The following is a 15,419-nucleotide window of genomic DNA, read 5'->3' as shown; positions in this document are numbered from 1 at the left end:
TGATCCAAACCAGCCTGGCTTTAAAGTGGCACATTCCACAGAGACGGCCCTTTTGGCTGTCATTTAGAAACTACATGTTGCTTGATCAGTCAAGCTGTCACCTGTACTCATCTTCCTTGACCTTTCAGCAGCATTTGACACAGTCAACCACAAGACTCTCTTGTCTACCCTCAGGAGCCTTGGTCTCTGTAAGGCAGCACGGGAATAGTGTGTTCAAGTTCTCCCACACCACACCACTGCTGCGCTCAAGTCAAGTCAAGTCAAGTCAAGAAGCTTTTATTGTCATTTCAACCATATATAGCTGATGCAGTACACAGTGAAATGAAACAACGTTCCTCCTGAACCCAGGTGCTACATAAAACAACATAAAACAAACAGTACAGAACAGAAAAACACAGAGAACTAAGATCCTCGCCACATAAAGTGCATGTGTGCAGCTGGTGCAAACAGTGCAAAAGACAACACAAGACAGTGCAAGACAACACAGGACAGTGCAGGACAATACACAATACACAAAATATAAAAATAAAAATGGAATTAGCTCCGCCAGTAAAACCTGTCGTAACAGAATAAGGTGCAGTGTAAACAGAAAAATTTTAACAGAATTTGTGCAATTCAGCAGTAGCAGCAATCAAAAATAAAGTGAACAGTGACCAAAGGATTTGGACAGAATATTGTGCAAAATAACATGGCTTTGCATGGTGGCTCCCTCCACTGGCTTCCGGTAGATGCACGTGTCAGACTCGAAACACTGATGCTTGCCTACAAGGCCAAAAATGGACCAGCACCCTCCTACCTCAGAGACCTCATCACTCCTCGCACTACACCATGCTGCCTAAAATCCTCCAGCACTGCTCAACTTGTACCACCTTCTATCAGGGCAAGAGGTACTTCAAGACACTTCTCTGTTCTGTTGCCAAGGTGGTGAATGAAGTTCCCCTAGATGTCCAAACAGCAGAGTTCCTGGCTATCTTTAAGCAATGGGTAAAGACCTACTTCTTCCTGAAACACTTAAACTTACACTTTTTAATTTTGCTTTGTTCGGCATACAACTCTGTTGAGAGGTTTATTTTAAGTTGTAATCTAGTGTTCCAGTGTAGATTTATCCATTGATTAAGACTTAAAGCACTTTTGTACGTCGCTCTGGAAAGGGGCGTCTTCTAAATGCCGTAAATGTAAATGTATGTGCTTTTTAAACATTTTTTATTCCACATTTAATCACCATTTACTCTAATAAGATCATTCACTCTTCTGGGAAGATGTTCCACTTGATTTTGTGGAGATTTGTGCTCATTCAGCAACAAGGGCTTTAGAAAGAATGAAGATCTTTCACTGTAAACCATGCAAACCATAACTACATAGAGCTGTTTTTGTAGATTGTCATGCTGGAACAGGTTTAAGTCTCCTATTTCAAATTTACAAGTGACCAGTGTTCCTGTATCTTACTTCACTTCGAATCTGCCCGATTCATTCAGATGCCCTACATCTCTTCCACACTGTGCAACAAAGGATAGTTAAAAATTATTGAACAACTCAAAAATGAGAATAAGGATGGATTTAGACTGTAATTAATATCAACAGTCTACTACAATGGTTCAGGACCACAGTTTGCGTGAACAGTATTGCATATCAGCACCCATCACTGAACAGCACCCTTAAAAATGACATAACTGTAATTAATGGACATTTGCTGCTGGGAATGAGGACGGCTTTTGAGTCTGGTTTCTCTCAATGTTTCCTCCTCATGTCTCTCCTTGCCACAATATACTCTAACAGTGAATGTTGTAGTAAAAAAAATAAATAAAAAAGATAAAAGAAAAAAACTAATTTCCAAGAAGCGGGATGCTTTATATGTGTTTCTGAGACTGTGGAATGTAAAGGAAGTTTTTTTCTTCTTCATCTTCTTCTCCTTTTAATTTTTTTCTTAAAACTATTTCACCTCCAGTCTTGAAAAGCACAATTTACTTACCAGTTTATTCAAGCAATTTGTGGGTGTCCCACTAAATTAAGGTTTACACTGACCCTTATTACAACCTGTTTAAAAATTACAATTAGCCGAAACCTCACCAAAAATTCAACATAAAACGCAGCACAATATAACACTCGCACGAATATAGTGACGCTTTCATTGGAGCCCTGCAGAATGCTATAAATATAACGCACAGTGGAGTGTTTTTGGGGATGGGCGATCAAGTTGATGGTAGCATCATCTTGGGAAATCTACTTCCCAGCTAAAACATTTAGCCTCCATGGCGTTATAAATATGCTAAACCAAGTAATAAGACAGACTAAGAAGCACAAATGGTTCATGATGAGGATTCAACTTTCAGGAATATCAACATTACCACATAGCATATGCATATATATATATATATATATATATATATATATATATATATATATATATATATATATATATATATATATATATATATGCTGGAGGCACTCAATTGTACAGGACGTCTTTAGAGCAAATTTTTCGAACGTGCTACCTGGGCATGGTAACGTGCAAGCCTCCTCCAAAATGATCTGTGTCTCTCCATCTACAGTCTGCTCCAGATCTCCACACAGTTCCTCATCGACCAAATTTCCACCATTACTTCCAGAGCTGTCAGACACGAAGCAGGAGACGTTTCTGAAGCGAAGACCTTCTCCACACCGAGCACCCTGCACACATACACACACAAGCACACCCAACCATTATAATACATACAGTATGACACTTTATCCACATTTCAGCTTCCCTACACAACAGTCCTGAACTCATGTATATTGAAGGCGCCTGACTGGACAGCAAAAATCACAAAATGTTCAGATAGTTTGATGAGAAGAACCGAAACCTCATCGCATCATATAATTTAGGGCTCTCAAAGTGCCACCAAGAACAGTTTAAACTTTTATTAAACTTTTATTAAACTTTTATCTCTTATATTCTCAATATTATTTAAATAAGTGACCTTAATGGCACCTGAGAGCTCTTTTTAATTGCTAAACTTTCTACCAGCGAAACACATCAGAACCGAGTCTCTCAGATTTGGATTAAAGCCATATACTAACCTTAATAATAGTAGGTTCTGATTTTCATCTTTAAAAATAAAACATGCTTGACACACCCCATTTTGGAAGACACTGATGTAGAGAACAAATATGTACTGTACTTGTCTAATAGCTAAGTTCTTTTGGTGGTTTGTTTGTTGGAATTTCTTGTTGGAACATTTGTTTAAAATCTTCTTTAAAAAAAAAAAAAAATAAAAGCCAATGAGTACAAGAAGATTTTTGCCTTTGGAGTCAAAAGCTGTGGAAAACAAAAGAGAGAGAGGCAAATATTTCCTGCACTGTGTCGAAGTACATTGTGACAGGGGCATGTGGCACCACTCTGAGCTGGCAGACAATAGAGGAAAGAGGAAAACAAAGAGAGAGAGAGAGAGAGAGAGAGAGAGAGAGAGAGAGAGAGAGAGAGAGAGATAGCAGTGAGCTGTGTCATCTCCCTGTTGTCTTTAATAACACCCCACAATGGGCTCAGCAATGCAGCCACCTGACAACTGGAGAAATGCGCAAGAGCGCAAGAAGAAAGAACAAGGGTGTTCTAGACAAAAGAATAAAAAAGCTGTTGCACAACATGCAAATCCGTGAACTGTATTATAAACGCATTACGTAAAATCCTGACCTCGACTTTACACAGAGACCAGGTGCTGTATCGCCAGCTGTAGCAGGGTTTCACAGGACACGGCTTCCACTGCTCCAGCTGGGAGGGACAAGGACGGCCATCGCCCTGAGATGCCTGGATCACAGTCCTACGCCTCCATAGTTTTCCTACATCAAAAAACACAAAAACTGTCATATGGCTGATTTAATGAACAAAAACAAAGGTTAGCTACTAGTTACAATGGAGAAAATTGTCGAAAAAAATGTCTCGAAGAAATTTATGCATTTGCGTCTGATTTAAATACAGCCATCGAACAAGACACTCAATATGACAGTAATTCTTTAGTTTGTTAATTGATAGTAATGTTCCTGCTCTAATACAGAATCATATCAATAGTGGCAGCTCATTCACAGGAAATCGAATGTTCCAAACACACCACTCTGACAATAAACATGCTGTTACTTGCAATAGTAAGCATATAATTATTTGAGATTTACTGGTTTATTTAATATAGAGTGATCATTACTGATTGCTGACCCTGAAGAATCGGCTCATTTAGTGTTTATGTAAGGAGTTTCCAGTTTTATCACGTTTTTTTTTTACCCACCATTTGGTTTTCTGCCATGAGAGACTGCACTGTAGTTGTCAGTAGTGGGTGGCCATCAGGGCCAGCAATCAGGATCACTGACTTACGTTTTATTATATTCTTGTCCATAAATACATATTAAATAATTCCCAATTGTCCATCCTATTGCATAGTGTTTCTCTATGCAGTGTGCTTGAATGTCATTTTATTTTAGTTTCTGTCCAATCAGATTTCAGCCGTCGCATTACATATTGCCGTATGATCCGATTAGAGAGATTAAATAGATCTAAATCCATGTTCCTTTCACTATAACCAATCAAACTGCCATTTGGTCACTCCACGGTTTGCAAGCTGGCGTCCAGTCCCGGCTGCATTTCCACGTCCTTTGATTGGACGGTCAGAAAGTGCGCTAGTCAGATCTCGCAACTGTAGTAAACTGCTTAAGTAAAATCTTACAGAGGAGAAGAAATTGATTTGATTGCACTTACACTACACACATTTACAAGAGGACCATTTTAAGAAATGCTGGAAATTTGGCACCAAAACAGATCAAAACAGTTGCTAACCTTTTTATGCATAAAAGTTTGCACAAAAACTCATTCATTTCAAATTCTGAGGAAACTTAAAATGCAAAAAAAAAAAATTTGAGGGCTGTGGCTCCAGTGAAAGGAGACTTGTTGAGTTGTGTTTGTTGCATTTCTCTCTTTAGTAATGCCATTCATTCTTGATGTATGAGATTCCTGTCTGTGATGCAGCGTTCAGTTATACTGCATTTCTGTATCATATTAATAGTTTCTATTCTATATGGCACCATAATGATTGTATTAAGTGGTGGATTGATTCAGGTAGGACACCAATAAAGGTTTCCAGTAACTCATTGAAGCTCCTACACATTAACTGTAACAGAAAGTTATTTGCAAATATGACAGGTTGCTCCTATCTCAATGAAAATCTGGATTGATTCGGAGGTAGTATAAGGGATGGTAAGGGTAACTGCTTCACACTGGGCTGCACCCCTTCTCACACAACACTCCTTTACCAGCCCTCTGTTATATCTGTATTATCCATAAAAAAATGTGCGCATTTAACTAAATGCAAAGACAATTAATGCACGTATTAATTCACAAATTACGCATCGATCTCCTTTTGTGATTTGCTCTCTGACATAATTAGAAAAAAATCCCCTTTACAGTAAAGCACATAGTATTACGTATTACGTTCTGTAACGCACGCTATAACTTGATACCAAAGCCAACACTGATGCGTGTCCTGAACTAGACTAATATGGCGCCCTCTTACACATAACTCACTCAGTGGAGCCTTTCCAGCAGACTAATTCCTGTGCCTGGAACTGTTTTGCTCCTGCGTATTACTGTTTTGCTCCTGCTTATTACTATTTTGCTTCTGCTTATTACTGTTTTGCAATTCGACTGTAGCATATGCAAAAAGATGGAGGCACTTGTTTCCCACCGTTTGAAAGCGGCACCCATGGGACACTTGCAATTACAGTAGGCGGTAGGGATTTGGAGACGTCTGGAGGGAATATATTAGTTTTTATGCCTATTAGACAATCGTGTTACATGGTACGGTGTTTGCACAAGAATGTACTGTATTAATATACAGGTGCTATAACTTTAATCTTTTGCTTTACATTAGAGGTCAGTATCAAGGACCCACAACTCCTACTTAAAAAAAATAGAGTCACTTGCAGTATAGTGAGACTGCTAAGGGCTGAGTGCTTCCTAATGTTTGCATCCAAATGTCACCTGGTCCAGCACACCCAATTAGTCTGCTCTGCGGCAGCCCTGACCTTTGACTACCTCACGCTCGTAATATCGCATTACCAATGAGCCGTTGTGTACAATTGTCTGCGCCCCGGCACACAAGGAACCGCGCTTCTATTATCTTCCGAGCTGTTTTTAATGAGTCTGATTGCACACAGCCCTAAGGGCCCACCACGTGATGCTACTTAATGTCGAAAGATGATCAAACGGGTCCCGCATCAGCGGGCTGCCCTCCAGTTAGTCTTAGCGTTTGTCGATTCGTCATCTCCACAGGCTTTCATCATCAAAGGTTCGCTGCTGAGAGGAGTACCAGAAAAAGCTTTAGGTTAGCACTGGAGCGAGATAAGCGAGGAACGAAAATAATCATTGTTGTGGTTTATAGTTGCATATAATGTTGTGGAGCATCGGCATCATCGGCACTTCCTGTGCACTTACATTATACCAGCTATTGCTTGAAGATTTTTCTGAGGTGGAAAACAACCTGACCATAACAAAGCATTGATATTCGAGTCTCCTTTCACGCATGTTGAACTGTTCACTGTCAAGACTGCCGACCCAGGGCCGTTTCTAACCTTTTTGGTGCCATAGGTGAAATTCTTATTGTTACTTTTCCATGGCTTTGCCCTCCCACCACAATGCTCCACCTTCCATAAAAAAGGTTAAACACATTGCAAAATTGCCTGAACAAATGTAAACATATACTGTATATTAAACTTGAGCAGAAAAACAGGTAAAAAATGTAAATAAGCGAGCACGAGGGCAATGGTGGCAGTGGGGCACTAGATCCAGTGCTTTGGTGCTTTGTGTGTTCATCAGTAGTCTTTGTGCCAAACATCAGAGCTTCTCTCTGATGGGATTTTGGGTGGAGAATTCAGCACCAGCTGTCACTATGTGGCAATCATTTTAGGAACATCCACAATTTGTTCTAATGATTCATTCTCAATGTTGCTTCTGGCTTTCGGAGTTCGTCTTCACAACAGAACAAATCATGCACATTCTTCATGGATTAGTCTCCGATTCCAGCCATTATTTCTTTTGCACACTTAAGAACTGTGACCCACCTGCTTGGCCAGCTCCCCAAGTTTGTGGGTAGATTAACGCTCCCACGATCGCTTAGGTCAGTCCATGTGTTACACAATGTTCACAGCGTTTACTCGGGCTGATGGCTCTCCAGCCTCCTACAGTGAAATACTTATTCAGGCATAAATATAATAAAACTGAACTGATGGAATTACGCACACATTATGTGCTTTTAAGAGATCGCATAATCACCTACTCGGATTTCAGTCATTATACTGAGGACGCTCTTCGGACCGACTCTGGCTTTGGACTAAATTTGTTCTTTCATTCATCTTCTGTAATCACTTTATTATGGGTAGGGTTGCAGATCTGGAGCCGCTTCCAAGAACAATTGATGTGCGCTAGGAATGGATACACACGCTTGATAGGATGCCACACCAAGTTCATCGGCACAAACACAATCACACACTTGATCACACTTTGTGGCAATTAATATTCACCAGTGGTACATTTTGGATACTGGGAGGAAAGTCAAAACTGTTTTCTGAATTTCCTTTATTGAACTCTTAGAAAGCAGTTCAATGGCTGCCACATTCTATAGCACCTCATTACTAAGCTATAATAATATCCATTGTTGGAACATCATTGTATATTTTTTCCATTTGGAAACCCATAAAAGTTCTATACCACAGGTTTTCTATTAAAAACTGTAGCTGTAGTGTAAGTTATATTACCTGCAAGGCCACAGGAATGAGAGCACTCAGACCAGGAAGACCAATCCGACATCTGACAATTGATAGGACACTCAACCACACAAGACGCATTCATCTGCCACTTTTTGTCAAGGTTAAGCTGAAACGCAGAGTCAATAAAATGTGGTTAGCATGCAAATCATGAAATGTGCTATGGCACATAGCATTCGAAAGACTAGCACTATACCTCTTCGCAGAACTTAAGGTCTACAGATTTGCCGTCACTGCGTACGCAGTCGAGCATGCGTGTTTTGATGCCGCTCCCGCACACAGCTCGCTCACTCAGCTGGCATGTGCTCCAGTCTGCAATATTGGACCACATTGAGCACTTTATTTCACCAAACATTACCAAAGACAAAACTAAGCTTGTTCAAGACATGCAAAAAACAAACAAACAAAAAAATGTAGTGTGTCTTCTATATATACCACCAATTACCTGTGATGTTGTAGGAGTAGTGAAAGCAGTTGGTGTTGAGAGAGCAAGGCTCATTCTCGGTTGTAGGAGGACACTGCTTTGATTTGCCAGGCTGACGGATGGGAATGGCAGACCTTTCTCGCGAGTTATTCACATTGCATGGCTGAAAGAAACAGTTCTTGGTAACACTTTTTTATAAAAACCGTGCATACTCACTTTTACAGGAACATTTGTAGACATTTACATTTCACATCTATGGCATTTGGTAGAGGCCGTTATTTTTTTTTAAGAACATTTGGGAACATTTAAGTCTCTATCAATAAATACGTTTAAACACCAGATCATTAGGTCAAACACTAACAATGCCAGTCATCTAAATCTTTATGGGGAGGTAATATAGTTAGAAAGGCATTATTTTCCTGTTAATAACTACGCCTGATTATTTATGCAGATTCATTCAAAGGTGTGCATTCTGTGGTTGTTTTCAAATATCTGTAGTCAATCTTAAGGTTATTTGGTTATTAGTGATGAATCTGTAGCCCCACTGTCACTCTTATAGTCATTTACCTCGGATAAACTATAGAGAGTGTTCTACAAGGTGGTATCAAAAGGGTTTTGAGACTAACTGGTGCTATTCTGATCACTCCTGTTACCACGCCTGCTATTTCATCATAGACAGAAAGAGCAAATGTGAAATTCTGCCACAAATCTGCCACAGAGACATTTGACGTGATATACGTTTGACATAGGCGATGCTGCGACAAGTCATTTGAGGTGTTATAAGTGGTACGCATGTTTTAAGAGAAGAACATCACTGGTAGATGATGCAAGACCAGGAAGACCTTCGACGAGCTCAACCCCCAAAAATTATACCATTCAGCAACTTCTGCATGATAATCGTTGGACAACAATCGCAGCAGATGTTTGACACACTTCGAAAACAAGACTTCCAGGACACATTCCAGAAGTGGCAGGAACATAGTGACCACTGTATTGCTGTGCAAGGGAACTATTTTGAAGGTGATAGTGTGTAAATGTAGATGAATGAAGTTCTTTCTTGTAAACAAAGCTTTTCTCGAAAATCTTTGATACCACCTCTTACAAAAGTTTGACAAAACATACTGCGTTAAGCACTGTCAAAACCTTCTAAAGAAACTAAATCTGTAGTAACGTCTTAGGGTTTAATTGGAGGCTTTGACTCTCCTTGCCATGTCTCTCATAGGGAGACTTTCTACATGGTAATTAATGTCATTCTCTGCACTATAGCAGGATCACATTTGATGCGATTGTGAAAAGCCTATTAAACTATTAAAATATCAGAATATTACTTGAGCAATGAAAAGCCAAGCACCCAAGCAGATCTAGCCTTTTCTTTTCTTCACAACACATATTCTGCATGTGAGCGCTCCAGAAACATGTGTCTACCCGAAGGGTATGACTCTAAATTCGTATTATTCAAGCATTGATGGGAAACTGGGTTAAAGGAAAGTTGGAGCTTCCTACTGACCAATTATTGTGAAAGGTCTTGTACAAGCAAAGGTTTTGATGTTACAATAAGTTAGACTGATAATGTCTGCTGATATAAAGAGATGTAAATCCATAATATTAAACTGTCTCACCAGTGGGCATCGACTCCAAGTGCTCCAATCAGACAGAACACAGTTTTCTGGACAAGGCAACTTGCTCTCTCTTGCTCCAAGAAGCATCTCTTCTGGGTCACACAAATAATCCTCCATTGGATCTGATGGCCCGTCAATTGTGTTCAGCATACACCTTCAAAGAATAGAATTATAATTTAGGGAATATTTGGTTTAGACGAATAAAAATGTAAAAATTTTAAGATCATACCTAACTTTCCTGGTCTGCACTCCTTCTCCACAGTTCTCCTTCAAGTCAATATTGCTGACTTTCCACACACTCCAAGGTTCAGCTACCCAAATATATTGGCCACAATCACTCTGGCATGGCACCACCTCATAAACCTGTTGTGATGTCACATAGCAACCAAGCATCTTAAGGTTTGACCAGTACATGAATCTTGAATTAAAAAATAATATAAATATATGTATAAAATATGTATCTTACTTACCTGGGCCTGTTTTATATTCCCCAGGAGCAAAAAAGAAGACATTAAGAGAAGGAGTTATTACTAAGCATTGAAGACATGTATTCTGTTTGGTCTTGTGATTGTATATATATATATATAGTTTCCTCCTAATGCAATTCATTATTAAAACCAGTTAAAACCAGTCAAAACCAAATCATTTTTTTTTTTTTATGGCTACATTCTTCTTTTAATGAGTAGCAAAGCTATAAGCAACTTATCTTTTCTACTTAACAAAATTTATGCTTCAATATATTAACTTTTATACTCCACAAAGAAAATTTATAATTAGCTTTATCAATTACATTTTGCATCTTTGCCAAAGGTGTCAGGCTCAACCCTAATTTTCGTCCAAAAAGAGCTTGAATTAATTCCAAACACTTAAAAAAATGCTTTTGTTAAGGTTGAATAATAATATTGCCCCTCTCTGAGACTGAGAGCTTTATCAAATCATATTCAGGTCTGAAAAGTTGGTTTTACTTCATCTAAAATGATTTACTTTTTATTGGTTAATTAAATACTAATGGCTCTTCCTTGGTTCTTTGTGTCACGATACTGTAATTTTTTTATAGATCGGCTCAACATCTGTCTTGGTGTTTAACTACTGCATCTTTAAGCTTACATTCAATAACAGTCAAAAACTCAAGATTTGTTCAAATCAGATACTCTAAGACTTGTAATGCAGTACATTTGGCAGTAAAGCATCTATACTATACATCTCAAGTATGATTTTCAGGTACTCTTTTACACCTCTGATTAAACCAGGCCAGGACACCTAGTGCTGAACAGTGACTTTAAAACAGTTCCCAGTTCACCTGATTAACATGGTCAAGTTTCGGACATGGCCTTCCACCATTGTAGGGTTTCTCTCTGAGCCATTTGGACCGCACTTTGACTCCACTTCCACACGATTTGCTGCAGCGTGACCAGTTCGACCATTCACTGAGTTTACAATCGGATGGACATGGAATAATGCATGCTTCTTCGATGTATCCTGTCGAATGAGATCAAGCAAAGAATGTCTGATTAAATAAAGCTACAAATGAAGGTATTATGGTAATGAAATGGACTGCTGGCTAATTTACACATTTTATTTCGAATTGAAGCTGCAGGATTTCTATTCCCAAACAAGAAAAATATAATAAAAGGTGTATTTGATGTTATTTTTAAAAACCAAATCATACTTCCTCCCGAATGTCAGGCTAATTTGAATTGTTGAGCACCTTTGGTGGCATTTTAAAATATTGAACAATTTTTTTCTCGCCATATGTTTAAAAATCGCACTTGGATGATGGCAGAAATGAAAACTCATTAGCTGATGAGCAGAGTGGATTCTGTGGACTAAGTTAATCAATCTAAAATATTGGTCACAAATTATTGGACACTTTCTAAATAAAATAAAAAAAGTATTGCGCAACCACTAATAATTACATATAAAGAAATAGTTTTTTACCGATGCAATTATGTTAAAAACAATGCATTAGGATAGAAATGCCAACTTGTATCTGATGCGCACTTTTTTTGTTGTTGTTGCATCACATCGTTAACTTTTATGCCGATGCACAGATGCGAATTGGTGAATCTCACAATCCCTAATATAGAGTAATGCCTGCAAGGTTTAAATAGTCCTCTAAAAAAGAAAGGTCTAATCTGGTTTTAGAAATAGCAGATTCTCTTATTGCTCATGCTGAGGACAGGAAATGTCTTCTGCATGTTAGTAACCATGGTGATAGTTTTAGATAAGGTTACGTGGCAGGCAGTTAGAACTCCATGCATGTCTAGTTCAAACAATTATCCTCATTCTTATGAATAATGGACACCAACATATCTTAGATATCATTTTTCCTTGTTGTATTCAGATTCTGAATATTGTTCAAGAAGATTTGTTTAAGAAATGATGGTATCTGTGAAAGTGTATTCCAAGTGCAATACAAAGTAGGTTTCTTTAAAGGCTGAAATGACTGAATTCCCTTTTTCACGAAATGATTCAGTAGCCCCAGATGGCTTCCTGCCTAAAGGTTTTCTTTTATAGTTTTAAAAGCTTGACAAGCTCAACCCCCTACAAACTGCCTCAGGCAGCATCATCAGTCCATCACACACAGCTTCACATTGGGAAGATTACGAGCTCAAACTGGAGTAACAATACAGATACTAAATGCACTAATAGAGAAAGATTGCTATTTCCACCAGCATAGATTCAGGTTAAGGATTCTGGGCATACGAGCATATCATAAGCTCGAAGCTGTCTGGATCTGGATAAAAAGACAGAAATCAAGCCTGACAATCGAATCATAAAATAAGGAGCTTTACATCACCAAGCTCTTGTATACGCCTAAAACCCATCACGTTCTTCCATCATTGCTTTGCTCTGAGGCGGCACATGATATAATTCCGGAAATAACGATCTCCAGTTCCAGGAGAATTTTTCCCCCCATTCCCTAACAAAATGCTAATTTGGCTCGGTCGGAGGCGCCTTGACAGATTTGGGCTGTGAATGATGCAATGGGCTCTCGCTCTGCACATTGATTCACTTCTATTGAATTTCCCATCAGTGGATGCTAAGTGTGCACAATGAGGTGAGTGTTATCCTGTCTCCAGTTGAGATGTGCCAAATAAAAGGAATTGATTATGGAGGACACTCAAACAACGGCCTCGCAATTCCTTTTTTTTTTTTTTTTTAGAATTTTTGAAGAACCTTAATATGAAACTCGATTTTGGTTACTTAGTAGTCTGTTATGATTCTTTCAATCTGACTCGAGGTCATGGGAACTGACTTTGGCAGTTGTGTCAAACATCAAAACAAATTTTGTTCATCAGAAGTGCACTAAGCCTCAAGGTCAGTTGACAAAACCATAAAAAAAAATCCAATTTACCCGAGTAGGGTAGGTGAACTTAACATAAAATAAAAATTCATGAAAATTCACAAAAAAAATAAAATAAATATTAAATTTGGGGGAAATCAATAAAGTATATAAATTTTAAAAGTTTTACCATTCTCAATTTCAAATTAACGACATATAAGAAAAATATCTGAAACTTTTAAATTTGTTATGGTACCTGTCCATGGTCCTGGAAAACCAATGGCTCTAATCAAATTTGACAATTTTTTTTTTTTTTCAGAGGAAAGCCAACATTGCTCAGTGCCTTTAGAACGTTATATCTCCAGTGAAGTATGGTGGTGGTAGCAACGTGCTCTGGGATACACAGGACAGTTTCTTGTCTGCTTCTCTGGCTTATGCCCGTAGGCGTGGTAGCTCAGTGTTTGAGGCTTTGATTTACTAAATGGAAGGTTAGGGGTTCACCAAGGTATTTAAGTATCCCTGGTATCATGATGCCACTTTTGGGGCCCTTGAGCAAGGCCCTTGATCCTCTGTGCTCTAGAGAACTTGGCCCTGCACTCTGACCACAGCTTCCAAACATTGCTGGTATATGGAAAGAATTTCACTGTGCTATAAAGTAATTGTGTACAATGTGTTGTTTTGTCCATGTGTAGTGAACATAGATGTGGAGTCGCACCATGGCTGTTGCACCGGGATGTCTCCACGAGGCGGTTATCCTGGTCGTAGCACACCATTGCCTGGTAGCGATAGCCCTGGCCACACTCCTTAATATCGCCTTGAACCTTCATGCCCAGGATTCCTTCCACTCGGCCTCCCTCAGGCAAGATGCAATCAGACCAGTTGCCTACAGGCTGGGCATTGTACTTATTGCAGGGGCAGTATTGAGTCTCCGTTAGAGGATACACCTGAGTGTTCTTGCAGTGGTCTCGCTTCTTACTCTTACCTGAGGGTACAAAATGCAAACACACACACACACACACACACACACACACACACACACACACACACACACACATAAAACATCCTAAATCTATGACACTAAAATACTTCAGAGAAGGTTTCAGGTTCAGGGCTTTAATGTGCATTAAAGGTACAGCCTTCATGTGAAGTGAATTTATATGAAAATTAAAACAGGGTGCTACGACTTTCACCTTCTACAAAAAAAAAAAAAAGTGCTGAGAATTGACCTTTGATGGCAGACTGAAGTCTTGAGCATAAAAAAAAAATCTCCATCTTCAGATGTGCTGACTGTGAATAAACAGATTTTGACAGCCAGAACTAAAAGCACATGACCTAATCCTATGTAATCTTCTTGCAAATTTGGACAGTTCAAGGGCAACTTGAGTGACAGATGCAACTTGTACACAGATTGCACTGACCTCATTTCCAGATCCCCTTAACCAGGTGTGCAATAAGCAGGTTTGATTTGTTTATTAATATCAGTGACTATGTGCACTAAACTGTGATGCCATGTTCATGCAATTCTTAGTATAAAGTTTACCACAGAATCATTGGCTCGATCCTTATAATTCCACAAATTCAAAATTAGCCTCAAACATGAAGTACGGGAAGATAAAAGCTTAGTATTTGAGGCATTGGATTCGGATCGGAAAATCACAACTTCAAATCCGAGCACCACCAAGCTCCCCCTGCTGGGTCCTTTGAGCAAGGTCCTTAACTTAAATGCTCAGTAGTAAGTTGCTCTGGATAAGAGCATTTGCTAAATGCCATAAATATAAGTACCATTTTCCTTATCATATTACTGTCATTTATAATCATCGCCACATGGATGCCCACATAAACGACAAGAAATAAAGGGTCATAAAATAGACCTTGAAGTAGATAAAAAAAAAATGTTATGTATCCCTCGGATCCTGAATGGCTCTAGAGATTACAGAGGTATAGAGAGACCTCGAATTCAATAAAGTTTACAGAAGCTACCACACTCACCTACGAGTGCCCTCCTACGAGTCCTAACCCCCACACAGTCAGCTGCACAGGATGAGAACTTGGACCATGTAGTCAGCTGGCAGTCATCTTGGCATGGGAGCTGGCAGGCCTGGGTGAGAGGAGGCATAGGACCGGCGAGCTTCAGACAGGCTGAGATGTCCACCTGTCCACCATCCTGCTTCTTGCAAGACACAGCTTGAAAGAGAAAGACAAACATATGGAGAATAAGAAAAAATCCTATTCATGAAATGAGGCATTTTTTATTATTATTTTTACTAACCCGCCTAATTTACAAGCGAATATTTGAAAATGTTCACAGGTG

The 15,419-nt window shown here is 39.1% G+C and overlaps 1 protein-coding gene across 1 annotated transcript in view; it reads right to left on the bottom strand.

Moving 5' to 3' along the window:
* thsd7aa (thrombospondin, type I, domain containing 7Aa) overlaps positions 1-15,419 on the bottom strand; it is a 121,032-nt gene that overhangs the window by 18,007 nt on the left and 87,606 nt on the right. Inside the window, exons 12-21 of the mRNA XM_083543165.1 lie at positions 15,098-15,292; positions 13,824-14,090; positions 11,123-11,301; positions 10,052-10,185; positions 9,823-9,976; positions 8,225-8,366; positions 7,976-8,091; positions 7,771-7,888; positions 3,668-3,813; positions 2,493-2,667 (exon numbers count right to left, since the gene is read on the bottom strand). Coding sequence (XP_083399291.1) covers positions 2,493-2,667; positions 3,668-3,813; positions 7,771-7,888; positions 7,976-8,091; positions 8,225-8,366; positions 9,823-9,976; positions 10,052-10,185; positions 11,123-11,301; positions 13,824-14,090; positions 15,098-15,292 — 1,626 coding nt within the window. The remainder of the gene's footprint in view (positions 1-2,492; positions 2,668-3,667; positions 3,814-7,770; positions 7,889-7,975; positions 8,092-8,224; positions 8,367-9,822; positions 9,977-10,051; positions 10,186-11,122; positions 11,302-13,823; positions 14,091-15,097; positions 15,293-15,419) is intronic.

This window comes from Silurus aristotelis (assembly GCF_946808225.1).
Source record: "Silurus aristotelis genome assembly, chromosome: 6".
Lineage (NCBI taxonomy): Eukaryota > Metazoa > Chordata > Actinopteri > Siluriformes > Siluridae > Silurus > Silurus aristotelis.
This window is presented reverse-complemented; position numbering and strand designations above follow the sequence as displayed.